This window comes from Myodes glareolus, chromosome 26 (genome assembly GCF_982192425.1).
Source record: "Myodes glareolus chromosome 26, mMyoGla1.1, whole genome shotgun sequence".
Taxonomy (NCBI): Eukaryota; Metazoa; Chordata; class Mammalia; order Rodentia; family Cricetidae; genus Myodes; species Myodes glareolus.
In genome coordinates this window covers 11,369,111-11,385,494 of record NC_142051.1, presented here as the reverse complement: position 1 = coordinate 11,385,494, position 16,384 = coordinate 11,369,111, and the positions used below count along the sequence as shown (strand labels likewise).

Below are 16,384 nucleotides of genomic sequence, written 5' to 3'. Positions count from 1 at the left end.
GGCTCAGTCACGTGAGCTGGGGCTTCCTCGGCAGACAATGGATTGCTGGGGTGTGAGGGTGTGGAGATGCTGGAGCCTCCCCATGGGCCCCAGGCCCCTTTGGCTGACAATGAGGGGAGGGATCTATAAGGGGGGGGACAGGACGTGAGGCCCAGATAAGATTTCTGGGGAACAATAGGAGGAATTGAAGAGGAGAGGCCCACCCTCTCTGTACCCCACCCTGGGCTTTGGGGTCAGGGACTGGGGGCATCAGACTGATGGGGGATGCTGAGATGTCTTTGAATGGGGGAGGGATGACAGCAAACAGCAGGAATTTGGGGCTCTTCAGGGACCACAGGGGTGCTTGCGGTGGGTACATGGCCCCTTTCTGCTCCTGGGACAGCCAGGCCCACCAATGCCAGCTGCAATGGCGCAGTTGAAGCAGCTGGGGACAGCCATGCCAGCAGCAAGTGCCATGCCCTTAATTTAAACATGTACTGTTGAATGCCTGCTTTGAGAATAAAACTGGATGTAAGGAACAGTATCTCAGGGCTTTGCTGCACCTAAGAAACAACACAAACATTTCTTACTAGTTCAATATTTCCTCTAACCCAGGTCCAGCCACCCCTAGCAGAGAGCTGGGTGGTTCTGTCTCTGTCCTTGCTCACTGAATATTGGCTTATAAGACCTGCTTTCTCGTTGTAAAACCCTTTCCTTAGGGTCAGTTTGCCATATGAGGAAAGGGATTTGGGTGGGGAATTCCAACTGGCGATAAACATTGTATTCCAGCCGTGCGAGTGTGCAGGGGCTCAGGAAAGACCACTGACCCAAAGAAACCAGCTAGCGTTGCTCAAAGTGCCGGTGTGGAAAGGGCCCCTGCTGAAGAGGCGAGGACCACTGGAAGTTGGTGTGGGTCTCTTATCTCTCTACCGTTCCTCATAGCAGGCCCCCAGGCTTCCAGGCGGTCAGATCCGGCTAAGGATGTCTGAGGAGGCGCCTAACATAGGGACTTTTTCCACCCAAGCCTGACCCAAGGACTCCAGAAAGTACTCTCGACAGGTCCGGATTGGACCCTGCTTTATGGAGGCGGGCTCAGGACTAGCGAGGGTGGGGTGGGGGGCGCAGAAGGGTATTTAAGACCGGGAGATGCTGCAGGGGGCCACGGACAAAATGAGTGGGTCACTTGTCTCTGGGACCTGCTCAGGTTCGGAAGAGGTTTCTGACCTTAAGTCTCCGCTGAGCTCTAGGTTCAGGGAACCTCTCACCCACGCTCGGTTCCAGGAGCTTTACGGGGGCGCAGAGGAGCCGGAAGTACCAGCCGAGCCCCGCTTACCCTGGCTGTGCGGGTTGTGGAGGAGGCGAGCTGGCTGTTGTTCAGGGCCGGGGGCGTGGCGCGTGCTGCTGGCACGGCTGCCTCCGCTGCGCTGGCTGCCCCATTACCGCTGGCGAGCGTGGCTGCTGGGAGATGCAGTGGCTGGAGTGACCGTGGGCGTTGTGCACGTGCCCCAGGGTGAGAGACCCCGACTACAGCCTATTGGGGTTCCATGCTATGGGGAGCTGAGAATTGAGCAGTGAGGTGGTGGGTTAGTAGCCCTGCCGGGTCAGAGAGGGGGCATTTGAGGTTCAGTTTGAGAGTAGGACTGTAGGACTCCATCATATTCCCACCCCTACCCGTCCTCATCTGTGCAATCCTGTGAGACATCTGGGACTCTGTTCCGCCTCAGAGAATTGAAGAGAGGCACAAAGCCTGCCACCCAGGACGTGGGCAAGGATCTGTGACCTTGTCAGCCTCACTACCTCCCACTGAGGCGCATTAACCTCTCAGTTCCCTTGGGTGTCCTGCTTTATAGTATCTGATGCCTGTCCAAGAGTGTGGGAAAGGGCAGTACCTGGAGGTTATAGCGCCCCCCCCACCCCCCCCCCCCGCTACACATACTTTTTCTTCTTCCCCCTAGGCATGGCTTTTGCCCTCCTGACCTCAGTGCCTCCCGTGTTTGGTCTCTACACTTCTTTCTTTCCGGTCCTCATCTACAGTTTGCTGGGCACTGGGAGACACCTGTCCACTGGTGAGTGGCCAGATATGACTTCTCTTTAAGATGAAAATAGAGGTTTGAAGCTCTGGGGGCTGGGCGGGGAGGGAACAGGATCTCACCGTATAGTCTTAGCTGGTCTGAGGCTCCCTAGAGATCTCAGAGATCTGCCTGCCTCTGCCTCCCTCTGGTTGGTATTAAAGGCATGAGCCAAACATACCTTGGCAAGACTGCCACTTGAAAGCTTTGGGATGCTATTCCCCCTGCCGCCTTCCCTCACCTACTTGCCGGCCATCCCTCTGAGGATATCCCATCCCATTCCCAGCCTCTTTGCACAAACGCTGTGACTCCCACAACCCCCACCCAACCCCCATCCCAAGCTTGTTGGAGTGGATACAGAGGCGGGAGTTTACACGAATCTCTTTGTCCCTGTGAAATTTGGTTATATTTGGCCTTGAAGGGAAAGATGTGCACAGTCTGAGGAGAGCCTGCGGAGGGGGCACTTTTTGCCAAGGGGCACACTCTTTTCCTCCCTGCCTGCCGGTTCCCGGCTGCAGTACCAGCCCCCGAGATCTTCACTTCTAAGAGAGTGGATCAGACAGCAGCACCCTAGGCTCTAGAACTGTGGGATTCTGGGTTGCTGCTCTGCCCCAGGCTGCACCGTTGCTAACCTCCGCGTCTGACCCCACGGCTGCAGGAACTTTCGCAGTCCTCAGTCTCATGACCGGCTCTGTTGTCGAGCGGCTGGTGCCCGATCCCCTCGCGGGGAACCTCAGTGAAATTGAAAGGGAGCAATTGGAAGCTCGGAGAGTTGGGGCGGCAGCGGCTGTGGCCTTCGGGAGTGGGGCGCTGATGGTAAGCGAGGACTCAGTGCTGACTTTAGGGGATGGATCCACCGAAGAGAACCAGAAACAACAATTGGGCCTGAGGATGGGGGGTGGAGGGAAGGGTAGGAACACGCCTCGGGTTCAGGTCCCGCGTGGCGGATATGCAGTGGGGAAGCTGGCTGGTCTGTTGGCGATCGCACGCCACTCCCTTCCCACTCTACCTTCTCCACAGCTAGCGATGTTCGCTCTGCAGCTTGGGGTCCTGTCTACCTTTTTATCTGAGCCTGTGGTCAAGGCGTTAACCAGCGGGGCCGCGTTACACGTGCTGGTGTCCCAGCTGCCAAGCCTCTTGGGTTTGTCTCTCCCACGCCAGATCGGCTGCTTTTCTCTCTTTAAGGTGGGAGTGGAAAAAGAGTCACGGGGAAAAGGACAACTCGAAAGGGAAGGCGTGGAGGGTGGAAAAACGGCATGCAGCAGGAAAAGAGTGTCAGGAACCACGGTGCTGCCTGAGGGCGCTGGGGAGAAGAGCTGCTTGGGTCTGGCGGGTTGGTGTTGAATCCGGCGGAGTCGGTTAACACTGGCACCTAGCCTTGCTCGTGGTCCCTGCCTGCAGACGCTGGCTGCGGTGCTCACCGCCCTGGCCCGGAGCAGTCCTGCAGAACTGACCATCTCAGCGCTCAGTCTGGCGTTGCTAGTGCCGGTCAAGGAGCTGAACGTGAGATTCCGGGACAGGCTACCCACTCCGATCCCTGGAGAAGTTGTCATGGTGAGGGCCATCCTAGGTCCCTGCCCTCTGCTGTGTCCCCACTTATTCGGCCAGCAGGATCTAGAGGCTGCCGCCCCCTCGTGGAATACACAGAAGTTACACAAGCACGCCGTCCTGTTGACACTTGGACTTTCCAAGAGTCTTCCAGACCAACTGACCCACCAGAACTGCTCGCCTATACTGTTTCTCTTCCCCGGTCGAGCTCGCTCCGGGCCTTTTTGCACGTCCACTTCCTTCCCATTTCACTTTCTCTGTTCTCCTCACCGGCCTCTCGCTCTGATCCACTGTCTCTCCCTTTCACTGCCCACCCAAATAACTCTCTTCCTGTGTAAATGTCAGCGCCTTCCACAGGTAACTCAGATAGACGTAGAACAGCTCAAGTGGATCGTTTGTGTCCATCTCTCCCAAAGAACCTCCTCTTAGATCCTTTGTCTCTCTATCTCTCCAGGCAAACATTACATCCTTTCTTCGCTGTCGGTGAGATAGAGTTGTTAGGCATCCATTTCAAACATTCTGAGACCACCCAGACCCACACTGGGATCCTCTTTCAGGCTGAGGTTCTTCTAGACTCTGCCAAAGGCCCCGTCTCTTTCTAGGTTCTAATGTGCTATTTTCTTTCTTTCTTTTTTCTAATTATGTATACAGTGTTCTGTCTGTCTGTATGCTTGCTGGCCAGAAGAGGGCGCCAGATCCCATTACAGATGGCTGGGAGCCACCATGTGGTTGCTGGGAATTGAACTCAGGACCTCTGGGAGAGTAGTCAGTGCTCTTAACCACTGAGTCATCTCTCCAGCCCCTAATGTGCTGTTTTCCTTAGGTGCTTCTGGCCTCTGTGCTGTGCTTCGCCTCTTCCCTGGACACAAGATACAACGTCCAGGTAGTGGGAGTATTGCCTGGAGGGTAAGCGAGAGAAAAGACACCTCTTCCTCCTCCCACCGACACCCTCCCTTGTCCCATTCCAGTTGCTTTTCCTACTCAGTTTTCCCGTAACAACCAACCCATCTTTAGCATGACTCCTTCGCTCTCTAGGTTCCCCCAGCCTCTCTTCCCCACCCTGGATGAGCTGCCCAGGATACTGGCCGACTCGCTGCCCATTGCCTTGGTTACTTTTGCCGTGTCCACCTCCCTGGCCTCCATCTATGCCGACAAGTACAGCTACACTATTGACCCCAATCAGGTGTGACTCTGGATGCCAGCCTTCTCCAGAAGTGACCCCTTAGCCTTGTTCTTCCATGCCTATGCATCTCTCTTCCTGACTTCACGGCATCCTTCCAGGAACTCTTGGCCCACGGTGTCTCCAACCTCATATCTTCTCTCTTCTCTTGCTTTCCCAACTCGGCCACATTGGCTACAACCAGCTTATTAGTGGATGCTGGTGGGAACACACAGGTAAGAGGGACCCCTTGGGTGAGGGAAAAAGATGGGATTTTTAGACAGGGATGGCAGCAGAGGGTGGGGAAACAGGCAGATACTCCAATAGCATCTATATATTAGAGGGTGGGCGTGAGAGAAGGGGTTGTAAGAAGGGGGATTAGACAACAATGAAGTCCCACAAGGACCTCTGCAGGCTGTAAGCTATGGAGCCTCAGATTAATTAACATAAACAACATGCCTCAAGGTGGGGGCACGTGTTTGATCCCAGCACTTGGGAGGCAGAGGCAGGTGGATCTCTGTGAGTTCGAGGCCAGCCTGGTTGGTCCAGAGCTGTTACACATAGAAACCCTGTTTCAAAAGCCCAATTTATGGGATGACTCAGTGAGTTCAATTCTCAGCAACCATGTGGTGGCCCACAGATCTGGTGCCCTCTTCTGGCCTGCGGCATACAATGTAGGCAGAACACTGAATACATAAGTAAACACAGCTTTTTTAAAAAAAAACATATATATGTGTGTGTACATATATGTGTGCATGTATATATACATATATGTGTATTTGTATGTATGTATATGTGTGTGTGTTGTATTACATACACAGAATTCTAGAAACTAGGAAGGCTGACTGAAGCAGGGGGACCTGGGGTTCAAGGCTGTCTTAGGTACACAGAGACTTTGAAAATGAAACTACTATGCTGGATGGGGAGATGGCTCAGTGGATAAAGTGCTCGCCGCAGAGCATGAGGGCAGGAGTTCAAATCCCCAGCTCCATGGGCCTGGTGACTTGTCCTGAAGACAGCCAGGGGATGGGGTGCCCTGGGCATCAATGAGCTCTGGGTTCAACGGAGAGACCCTGCCTCAGTGTGGCAGAGGAGTTAGAGAGGAAGACACCCAGTGTCAATGTCTACAAGAGCCGGGACACAGGTGTGTTGTCCCTACACACACTTACACTGCTACACACACACACACACACACACACACAACTATAAATGTAGGATATAAAATTCTGACATTTTCAATAAAGACCTCTAAAAAAGAGATATTGTGCCACGTGATTCTCCCCCAGTCTTTTTGTTTTCCTTACTTGTTGGTACCTAAGCAGATGACTAGCCTGCTTGTCATCGGCACCAAGAGGACATTTTAAGATGGAGATGGACTTCAATAGTGAGGCTGACCTGCACACATCTGGGCGCGGTCGGCAAATGACAGGCATTTAACTGGGGGGAGGGGCTAAGTGTGACTGACAGAACATGGAGAGGGTGGTGGGCAGGGCATATGTGTGGAAGGAGGTTTGGGAGGAGGGAGACTTCTGAGGGACAGGAGACGGGCTGGGCAGGGAGACCAGCTTCCACACAGGTGAGGAAGTTTCCCTTCCTCCCTTGTCGGCTCTTTCTTTCCCTGCAGCTGGCCGGCCTCTTCTCCTGTATGGTTGTCCTGGCAGTGCTGTTGTGGCTGGGGCCCTTCTTCTACTATCTGCCCAAGGTAGGGAGGAAAAGAGACACCGTGTGCTTGAGTGGGACTGGCTGAGTTCCAGAGCCTTTGGACAAAGGCCTCTTCTTCTCTGTCTCAAGGCTGTCCTGGCTTGCATCAATATCTCCAGCATGCGCCAGATGTTCTTCCAGATGCAGGAGCTGCCACGGCTATGGCACATCAGCCGCGTGGACTTTGTGAGAAATGGCATTACCCCAGGTTGCCGCTCCCCAGCATCCCTGGCTTCTGCCCTGGACCAAAGCTGACCATTCTGGTCCTACATTCTTTAACCCATACACCCACCAACACACAGACCTCATGCATATGTTAGAGAAAAGGAAAAGGACCTGAGTGTTTGGGGGCACTTTTTTGATGGTTCTGAAGATTAGACCCAGAGCCCCATGAATATTAACAGTGTTCCCTACCACTGTATTACAGCCCCAGTCCAGACCTCCTAATTCACGCAGGGTCTGACATTATATTTGGTGTGTATACTCTTAAGTAAGCCCCTCCCTCTGCCATGCCTCCTTTCTCCTGGGTCATCCTTACTCATGTTTGTCCATGAGCCTGTGTTTCTCCTGGGAAACCCACCCATACCCATGTTCTTCAGGCTGTGTGGATGGTCACGTGGGTGGCAGTAGTGACCCTGAATGTGGACCTGGGCCTGGCCGTGGGCGTGGTCATCTCTATGATGACAGTGGTCTGCCGCACTCAGAGGTGAGCGTAGAGATGGGTAGAGTTGAAATGAGGGGAGAGAGATAGATACTCTGGGGGTGACTACCGCCAAGCCAGGCAAGGCTGGGACTCTGACACTAGCTTCTTCCCTAGGGTGCAGTGCCTGGCACTTGGATTGGCTGAGGGGACCGAGCTCTACAGGCCACTCAGGGAGAGCCGTAAGGTGGGTGGGTCAGCCAAAGAAGGGAGGAGTGATTCACAGGACGCTCCTGACTCTCAGACCCTTCAGCTCCTCCAGGTCCCAGGTCTCTGCATCCTGAGCTATCCAACACCACTCTACTTCGCAACCCGTGGGCAGTTCCGCCACATCTTGGAGTGGCATCTGGGGCTTGGAGAAAGAAGCAAGGTGAGAACTTTGGTCAAGGGCGAGTGTGGACCCTCTAGGCTTGGGAACCTAGTATGTCTTTGAGATTGCAAGTTGGTGCCTGTGACTTGGAGTTGGTGACTTTGTTTTTCTCTGTTTAAAGCAGTCTCCAAAGCTGGGTAGTCTACCTGACAAAGGTGAGATGGGGTGAAAAGAGGGAGATTCGGTCGTGAGCCACACAGGTGTCTGGATGCTCCTGCCTTCTCCATCTTAGGTGCTGAGCCCATCAGAGTGGTGGTCCTAGACTTCAGCGGCATCAGCTTTGCGGATGCTGCAGGGGCCAGAGAAGTGGTACAGGTGAGGGAGCAGGGAAGCTGAGAAAAACTCCCTGTCATGCCACGCATGCCCTCGATTTGAGTTTTAACCCCTCTGTCTGGTTCCTGCAGCTCACCAGGCGATGCCAGGATGCTGGGATCTGTCTCCTCTTGGCTCAGTGCAATGGTGTGTGATGTGAAGGATGGTGGGGGGAAGGGAGGACTGTGACTGGACTCTTGTGGGAGGGATTGAGGGCCAAGTACCTGACACTTTTCCCACACAGCCTTGGTGCTGGAGACCTTGACCCGGGCAGGACTCCTGGAGAGAATGACCCCAGACCAACTCTTTGTGAGTGTCCAGGATGCAGCCGCACATGCGCTGGAGAGACTGGTGAGGCAGGAGCCAGGAGGTGCTGGGCTCAGGGAGGGAGGACCGGCTGAATGATGACAGCCTGGGAGGAGGGATGCGGAGAAGGGATGGGATGGAGGAAGCTCAAGAGGGAAGCAGGGAGAAACTGACTAGCGTTGAAGGGGGGGCATACCCTTAATCCCCCAGCACACAGAGGCAGGAGGATTTCTATGAGTTTGAGGCCAGCCTGCTCTACACAGGGAGTTCCAGAACAGCCAGGGATACATAGAAAGACCTTGTCTTGAAAAAAACAAACAAGTTAGGGAGTATGGACACCCTTCACCACTGGTGAAGACTAAGGTCTCCAAAGGGCTGAGATGCTCCCAGCGCACCGAGTCTCAGAGATGGACGGCTGTAACAAATATTCCTTAACTGTCTCTTTTCTTCCCCAGAAGCCCACTGGCCCAAAGATTTGTACAGTGTGGGTCTGACCAAGGTCACTTGGAATATGAGAGGTCCCAACAGTGTGTGTGTAAGGAAGGCCACAGCCCCTGAGCCCCCCACCCCAATACAACCAATAAAATGAAGCCGAGGGTGTCTGCAGCCCATGAAGTGTCTGCCTGTGGAACTCATCAGTCCCCCTCCCAAGCCCCACCATGCCCAAAGTACTGCAGAAACACAAGGAAAAATGGCGTTCACCATGTGTTCACCAGCTCCACACAACTCTGGTCACAGTGCTCCCTGTGGGGTATGTTGAAGCTGGGACACACGGTGCTGGATCCAGAGCTGGGTGGGGGTGTGTCCCTGGGGTTGCACATTAGGAGTTTCCCTGCCCCCTCAGGAGGCAAGCGTTGTTTCCACTTGAGGGTCTTAGAGTCCTTCTGGGCTCTTTGGCACTTGGAAAGTGAATCCTCCCATTTCCTGCCCCATAGGAATGGGGTTTGGGGAGGACTTGGCACTGGCTGTGGGGAAGGTTATGGCTCCATCAGGCCTCTGGTCACTCGCAGAAAGGAAGGGTTGTCACCAGGACAAGCCCCTGTTAGGGATCAGGGTGATGGACAGAGAGGGTCAGGGGTCAGGAGTTGGAGGGGTTGTTGGGAATTCCTGGCAGGGACCAGGAGGCAGGCCCAGCCTGACAATGGGAAGGCCCAGTCAGCTATCACTCAGCGATCATGCACTGTAGTCTGTGTTTGAAGAAGAGCAGACGATGTTTGGCCACCTGACTCTGGTCCAGCGATCCCGGGTAACGGTAGCGGGCGTAAGTGTCTGCCTGCGCATCCTTTGACACCCACGGCAATTTCACCTTCGAGGCATGATCCACAACAATATCAGAGCAGGAGCCAACACGAAGGGAACCAAGTCCGTCCAGGAAGAATTCTGGGGTGAGGGTGGAGAGAGCACACGGTTAAGTCTCCTGAGGGTCTAAAAAGCCAGTTCCTAGGGAGAACCGAACTCTGTGGCTCAGAGGGTGCTGTGCAAAAACTCGGTTGCTAAGGACGCTTTAGCGGCTTTCGGTCTCTTTAACTCTTGTGTAAAGTGGGGTTCATTTCAGTAAACACTGGATTCACTCCTCTGAGTAGGTCTGGACCTGAGGAAGCAGCCAGCAATAAGGGTGACCTTGGCAGCGGAAGGGAAGTTCAAGGCCGACCAGCTGCTGTGTTGTCTGAGACAAGTACACGGGATGTCAGGCAGAGAATAGTGAAGGAAGTTTCGAGTGGTTTTTTTTTTTTTGTTCTGTTTTGTTTTGTTTTTAAGCTCAGGTGCAGACCCCAGTAACACAGCTACCCCCTCCAAAACTGCTCTAGCATTCACCGGGAGGGGGGAGGGGGATGGGTGCTGCGGAGTGGCAGCTTGGCTCCCGGGCCAGAGCCGCACCGGGTCCTTCCCAGGCCTCGTCAGGAGGCGGCGCCACTCACCCAGATGTGCCACCCGGTTGAGGCGCGGGTCAAAGCCCACCTCGCGCACTTTGTCTGTGCGCGCTAGGAAGAAGTTGACCACGCCGTCGGTGACCACGCAGTTTGGGAAGCCAACGAGCTCGTGGTGGAAACCACGTTTATGCCGAAGGCAGTCCCCAAGGCCTGGGGCGCCCGGCTCCACGCTCAGCAGCTGCCGGTAGGTGGTAGAGAAACCCGAGATCTCCCGCACGGCGCCCCCAACCTGCCGGGGGTGAGAGGATGCTCCAGTGAGGACCAGGTCTCCCAGAGTAAGGTGCTTCCCAGCCCCGCCCCGCCCTCTCCCTGTAGGCGTCAGCACCACAGGACCCAGGATTGTCCCCCCCAGACTGGCATCACCCGAGGGCGCACCGCGCTCCCACCCCACATTCCGCGTCCCTCCCTACCAGATCCAGGGGCGTTCTCTCCAGCACGTCCACAAGCTTCTCCAGCCGCGTGCGTGCCGTGAAGACAAAGTCGTCGTCCACCCACAGCACGTATTTGGTGGTTACTTGGGACACCGCCAGGTTCCGACCTGCGAACCAGCCCTAGGAGAGTTGTATTATGGTTGAGGAGTCTGTAGAAGCAGGGAAACTCTGCCGTCTTTCTTCCTCTCCCCTGACCCTCGAAACAGCCTGTGCCCCTCTCTAGATTTTTGAGTGCTTACGCATGACTGGAAATTAAGTTGTTAAAAAAAAAAAAAAGCCCGCAGGTTTCCACCACTCTTTTTAAAGATCTTGAATCTTTTGGGGAAGGATCTTGAAATACATTTAATTTCATGCGTGCATCTACCAATTTATTCTATTATTATAGGTATTAAGCACCATTTCAAGAACGCAGAACGAATGAGCTAGCCAAAATTCCAGATCCGGGATCTCTTTCAATAGGCACACACTTATTTCTGAGGGAGGTGGTCCTCAATCACTACCCTGCAAGCTGCAGATTGAGGGCACGCCCCCTTCCCAGAGTCCTCTGGTGCCCGGGTTCAGTTCTGCAGGCAGCGCACCTTGCCGAAGGGCATGAAATAGTGCTCCACGTGGGGGTCGCTAATGCGCTCCGGTTTGTCGCTGTCGTCAGCGATGATTATGGTGACGGTGGGGTAAAAGCGTCGGATACTGGCAATGAGTGTCCGTAGACGCTCATAACGAAGAAAGGTCTTGGTGGCGATGGTAACCAGAGCACTGATGTTGTACTGGGCTGAAAGCAAGATGCAGGGTTGGGTGCAGAAAGGGCAAAAAAATGGGAAAGAGAAATGGGAAAGCAGCCCTTCCCAGGGCTAACCCTTCTTTACTTCCCTAATCCCGCGAGCCTCACCTCCCTGGGGTACAGATGAAGGTGGGTACAGCCGGGGTTGGGGAGGATATCTTATGCGGATGGTGAAGGCAGCTTCGTGTCCTTTGGTGGAGAACCGGACTGGGAAGAAAGGACGTGGAATTGGGCCCTTAAGGCTAGAAGAACATTCTCTTTTCAGCAAACCAATACTTAAATCCCTATTCTGTGTTCTGCCTTTCCAGACCTTGGTAGGCACGAACACACAGTTCTGACTTCTGTGGAACCTGTGTTTTGTTGTTCTGTGGTGATGGGAATTGACTCTAGAGCCTAGCATGCTCCAAAGCACTCTGCCACCAAGTTTATATCTCCAGCCCTATTCTTCTTCCGCTTGAATAAGATTACAGGTGTGACTGCCTCAGTGTCTCCTAATGAGACATCCTACAGAGTTCTGCACCATGCTGGGACTGACCCCAGCCAGACAAGCACACTACCCACCGAGACTGAGCTACACATCTGGCCGGAAGTTGACAGTTTAGGAGATGGAACAAAGACAATGGAACTTCTCTTCTTTTCTTTCCTTCCTTCCTCCCGTTCCCCCCCCCCCCCCCCGCCCTTTTTGGCTTCTTGAGGCTGGGTCCTGCTTATGGAGCCCTGACTGTGCTGGGCTGCACAGCACTGGCTGCCTTCAACACTGAGACAATTCTCCTACGTGCCTCAGATCCCAGAGGGCTGGGATTATAGGTGAGCATTGCCTAGATGAAAGCTAACTGTTTAAAAGTTAATTTTTTTTTTTCGAGACACGGTTTCTCTGTGGCTTTGGAGCCTGTCCTGGAACTAGCTCTTGTAGACCAGGCTGGCCTCGAACTCAGAGATCTGCCTGCCTCTGCCTCCCAAGTGCTGGGATTATAGGCGTGCACCATCACAGCTTGGCTTAAAAGTTAATCTTTACTAAAATTTTCTACATGCAATATATTGCGGGGGGGCACGTGGGTGTGTGTAGCCTAGGCTACCCTTGAACTTTCTACCCTCCTACTGTAGCTTCCCAAGCAGTAAGACTACAGGCATGGACCACTATACTTCACACACAACTTTAAATTCTTTCTGTCAGTTGGTGTGGTGGCACACACCTGTAAACCTGGAACTTGGGAGGTAGAAGCCCGAGGACCGGGAGTCAAAGTTGGCTGAATAATGAGTTTGAGGCCAGCCAAAGCTACGTGAAATGAGATGGCTTCAAAAAACAAAACAAAACAATTGAAAATGTGTTCTAAATCGATGAAGCCATTTAATTAACGTGATAATGCCACTACATAAATTCCTAGTACAGGAAATGAAAGGCACAGAAGAATAAAAGGCCTGTATTGCACAACGGCAAGGCTACAAGGATGTAACCATCCTGGCTTTAGGTTAAGTAAATAAGAAAGTCTACTGCGGCAATACTGGCATTAAAGAGAAGCCAAGGTCCGGAAAACTGCCGTAAGCAAAGCCGAGTCATCTCAGCACAGACACAAATGTCCAGAAGGAGCCAGTCATGAAAAAAAAAAAATCTTGGGGAAGAACATTCTAGGCAGAGAGGATGACAGATACAAAGGCCCTAAGGTAGGAGAAAACGCAGTAAACCAAATTTTGGAGAAAAACAGGAAGAGAAAAGGAGCCTGGCAAGGTAAGTGTTGGGCTAGAACCTGTGAGGGCAGTGCACCTTGCTGAAAGGTGCGAGAAGGTGGGATCCTGAGTCCTCTGGCTCCAGGAATAGGTCACTTCCTGGAGGCTCAGGGCTGGACTGGGAACTGAAGCGGGAACAGGCCCAAGGCTCTGGTTTCCCACTGGCCTGTTTTGGCCCCTGATAAACAAAGGCTCCTTTTCTCATCCCTGGCACCCTGGTCCGCTTGCTACATTCTCGACCATTGTAGCCACTGGCCCGAGGCCCTCCCACACCCTCTATCACCAGCTTTCTTCAGATTGGGTTCCTTCTGTTCTTTCAGCCCGCCCCTGCCCTACCCAGGCCTCGTACCTGTGTCTGCTGTGTTGGCCTGGTAACTTCGACTGCTGTAAGTGACCAGTTGCAGCTGCCGGTTGAGTCTGTCCAGGCCTGGGCTGGCAAGGGTGAGATTCGGCTGTCCCTCTCCAGTGAGAGTCACACCTTCCACGTCCCCTGCCACATCCCAGGTGCCTAGGGAAGCAATCAGGTTCACCTGGCAGAGAGAGAGAGAGAGAGAGAGAGAGAGAGAGAGAGAGAGAGAGATTAGATCCTGACTCCACCTCTTGCTCTTTCGATTCCTGCATCTCTCTGGGTGGATCTGTCCCCCTCCTTGCCCACCTGGCCTCTTTGCTGTTTCCTCTCACCTGATACACCTTCTGGGCAGCAGCTTCCTGCAGACTTAGCCCTGGGAGGAAGGATGAGGAGTCAAGATCACACAGACCTGCGTTCTTTCTTATTTTTTCTCCTCTTCCCACCATGCACTGCTTCATGCCATCTCTCCTGCGGAGGCCTAGTACAAAATACCCTAGAGGGACTTTTTTTTTTTCTCCTTCCCATCAAAGAGACATTTCTTCCATGGCTTGTCCTGCCTATTCCACAAGCCCTTGTTCAGCTATCAAAGAGGAGATTCCTCTCCACAAACTTCTCAGATTTTCTGAAATTCCTGGCAACCCTAGAGTCCTTCTGTCCACACTTCCTCCTCCTAAGCTCCCTTCTCAGAGATCTTCACCTTTCACCCCATGCTCCCCTCCTTCTACTTCATTCAGACTTCTAACCTGGCTCACCCCCGGGGGACCTTCCTTCCTTCCTTACCTGGCACCAAGATGCTCCTGAGAGGCTGAACCTCCAAGCCCTGCAGGGGATACTGTAAAGGGGAGTTGGCTGGAGCTATGAGTAGCTGGTCAGTCAGGGACTGGCTTCTGTGGTGGAGAGAGAGGGACAAAAGACAAAGAGAGATCTCTCTTCCCAAGGGGTCACTAACTTCTCCGCTGCCCGCACCCTGGGGAAGGTCTCACTGGTACCTTGCAAGGAAGGCCTGGTATTCCTGCTCCCTGGAGACAGAAACAGCCTTCAGCTCCTCAGCGTCAAAGGCTTTAGTGAGGTCAATGACTCGAACCTGTCTCTGGAACGGGAAGGCAAAGCTCCCTCCCCTAGCTTCACAACTGCAGTTATTCTGAGTCAGCTGCCTGAAGGGAGGAGAAAGGGTCTTCAGAGTTCCGTGCCCAGCTCCCTTGACCTCACAGAACGCATAGCACCCCCACACTTGGATCCCTCAACTCTTCCCATCTGGTATCTTTCCCCCTTAAACACTGCTCTTCAAATAGCCCCCAAGAGGGGACCACAGACCAGACAGCTCATCCCGTGTATCCGGGCTTTAGAGAGGTGTGGAGTAGGGCCAGTTCCTGGGCTGTCTACCTAGCCGCCACTCAGGAACCCTTCGGTAATCTCAAGTCTAAATCAAGAAGCCGGCCGTCGCTGGGTGCTCCGATGCCTGCACGCCTCCTCCCACACCCCAGTGGTGGTGACAAGGTTCAGGATAGATTTGCCGTCTCGCCCCCCCCCCCCAGTTTAAGCCTCGGCCACCCTCTCCACCTCCCGCTTACTGCACCCACCAGTCAGCGCAAAGCAGCTGGACCCTGAGCCCAGTACTGGAGGAAACAAAAGCTCCAGGCACCCCCACCCCGGCATGCTGTGCTCTGTCACCACCTCGCCCGGGTCAGCACTCACCCCACTACTTGCTCCTTGATCCTGACCGGGATGTGTGCGTAGCGGGGTTCAGGGGCAAGATCTAGCAGATCGGGCTTCGGGGGACCTTGTGGGGGCGACCACAGCGCCAGAGGGTTCGGGAGCCTGGGCGCGTCTCTGGTGCTGGCGTAGAGGAGCCCCAGCGAGGCGCAGGCGAGCAGAAGAACTAGCGCATAGAGGGCCCGGCGGCCCAGCCGCATCCTGAGATGGGGAAAGATGAGAGGTGACCAGGGGCCGAGGGAAGGTGAGGGCTGGGGCTCTTGATTTCTCTGCCTTGGAGGGCTGCGCAGGTTTCCGAGGCCACCCGTCTCCGGTCTGCACGGCGCACGCACATCCCTTCCTTCTTGCCCCACGCTGGGGTCTCCTGGCTTCCTCTCTTCTGCTTTTCTGTCACATCTGAGTTTCCGCATAGACCCGAGGCCCCAGCATCGGGACCCGCCACACCTTGGGCGCATGGCCCTCGGGGGCCCCACCCCCACCCCATCGCCACCCCTACGAGCATCAACCGGGCTGGGGTCCTGTTGGGTGGGGGGCGGGTCTACACCTGGTCTGTCAGGGGAAGAACAGTATCGCGCCCGCGCCCGCCAGGTACCCGGCCGCGGTGACCCTGGGGTGGCCTCGGTGCGCCACGGGGACGCCGCCGCTCCTGCCCACAGCTTGCCCGCTGACGGACGTGCCAGCGCACTGACCTGGCTAACGCTCTAAGGCCGCTGCCAGATCGCGGTCCGGGCGGCGCCCGGCACTCCGCCCCGGCCGGGGGGTCCTCATGAGGCCGGGACGGCCTGATGCGGGAGCTGGGCGGGAGGCTGACAGTGTGGGGGATCCGACTCCTCCCGCCTGCGGACTCCCGGGCTTTGTAGACCGCGGCGTGGGGGCGGTTCGGGACGTTTCCTGCCTGGGAGAACTGAATCGTAGATCCGCCGCAATCCAGCTCCAACAACAAAGCCGGGGAGCCCTGGCACCGCGTCGCCCTCGCAGGCAGCGGAGGGCTCAGGCCCCCGCCCGGCTCGTACACCGCAGCGCCGCTCCCGGGGTGGATGCGGCAGAGGCTCCGGCTCTGCGCGTGGAAGGCGAGCGCCGCGGCGCCTTCTGGCGGGCGCAGAGGAGATTACTCCGGCGAGGAGCCCTCGCTGGAAGGTCCCTGCATCCCTTCGCCCCCAGGCCGTTAACGGTCCCCGCCATTTCCCAACTCGTTCAGTTTGTAGCCTAGGGGAGATGATTGGGCGCAATAGGCAGGGGGCGGACAGTACGTGGTCTAACCTCAAGGCAAGGAAAACTTGAGCAGGTAGGATGGGATTAAGGAAACCAGCCAG

At 55.0% G+C, this 16,384-nt stretch overlaps 2 protein-coding genes across 11 annotated transcripts; one reads left to right on the top strand and one right to left on the bottom strand.

Annotated features, from left to right (window-relative positions):
• The first annotated feature begins 1,110 nt into the window (after nt 1-1,110).
• Nucleotides 1,111-8,759, top strand: LOC125389550 (solute carrier family 26 member 10). Of its 7 annotated transcripts, XM_048418095.3 has the most exons (18): nt 1,111-1,489; nt 1,935-2,045; nt 2,707-2,864; nt 3,069-3,233; nt 3,450-3,602; nt 4,420-4,502; nt 4,632-4,779; nt 4,878-4,991; nt 6,380-6,457; nt 6,547-6,642; nt 7,056-7,162; nt 7,274-7,343; nt 7,410-7,526; nt 7,648-7,681; nt 7,759-7,841; nt 7,931-7,985; nt 8,083-8,189; nt 8,600-8,759. In XM_048418095.3, exons 1-18 carry the CDS (start codon nt 1,126-1,128, stop codon nt 8,636-8,638), a joined length of 2,082 nt encoding a protein of 693 aa, XP_048274052.3. In that variant the 5' UTR covers nt 1,111-1,125; the 3' UTR covers nt 8,639-8,759. The 7 variants fall into 7 exon arrangements, with proteins under 7 accessions (XP_048274052.3, XP_085539574.2, XP_048274051.3 ...); XM_085683448.2 differs by having other exon boundaries at nt 7,651-7,681; nt 8,083-8,759; XM_048418094.3 differs by having other exon boundaries at nt 8,083-8,759.
• A 77-nt stretch (nt 8,760-8,836) lies between these two features.
• B4galnt1 (beta-1,4-N-acetyl-galactosaminyltransferase 1) lies at nt 8,837-16,103 on the bottom strand. Of its 4 annotated transcripts, XM_087902112.1 has the most exons (11): nt 15,761-16,103; nt 15,054-15,272; nt 14,348-14,512; nt 14,139-14,245; nt 13,691-13,731; nt 13,359-13,539; nt 11,393-11,491; nt 11,085-11,275; nt 10,486-10,626; nt 10,064-10,304; nt 8,837-9,524 (listed from the first exon to the last, which is right to left on the bottom strand). In XM_087902112.1, the coding sequence occupies exons 2-11, from the start codon at nt 15,269-15,271 to the stop codon at nt 9,307-9,309; spliced, it is 1,602 nt and encodes a 533-aa protein (XP_087758238.1). In that variant the 5' UTR covers nt 15,272; nt 15,761-16,103; the 3' UTR covers nt 8,837-9,306. The 4 variants fall into 4 exon arrangements, with proteins under 4 accessions (XP_087758238.1, XP_087758237.1, XP_087758239.1 ...); XM_087902111.1 differs by lacking the exon at nt 15,761-16,103 and having other exon boundaries at nt 15,054-15,508; XM_087902113.1 differs by lacking the exons at nt 14,348-14,512; nt 15,054-15,272; nt 15,761-16,103 and having other exon boundaries at nt 13,665-13,731; nt 14,139-14,202.
• Between the last annotated feature and the right edge of the window lie 281 nt (nt 16,104-16,384).

Excerpts from the sequence above, each read along its gene's own strand:
- B4galnt1 (XM_087902111.1), bottom strand. The coding sequence starts at position 15,481 with ATGCGGAAACTCAGATGTGACAGAAAAGCAGAAGAGAGGAAGCCAGGA. Across the intron at positions 14,246-14,347 it reads TACCAGGCCTTCCTTGCAAG|AAGCCAGTCCCTGACTGACC; the intron begins GTACCAGTGAGA and ends TCTCCACCACAG. Across the intron at positions 9,525-10,063 it reads CAACCGGGTGGCACATCTGG|AATTCTTCCTGGACGGACTT; the intron begins GTGAGTGGCGCC and ends CCCTCACCCCAG.
- LOC125389550 (XM_048418090.3), top strand. The coding sequence starts at position 1,126 with ATGCTGCAGGGGGCCACGGACAAAATGAGTGGGTCACTTGTCTCTGGG. Across the intron at positions 2,865-3,068 it reads TCGGGAGTGGGGCGCTGATG|CTAGCGATGTTCGCTCTGCA; the intron begins GTAAGCGAGGAC and ends CCTTCTCCACAG. Across the intron at positions 7,163-7,273 it reads GTGGTCTGCCGCACTCAGAG|GGTGCAGTGCCTGGCACTTG; the intron begins GTGAGCGTAGAG and ends CTTCTTCCCTAG.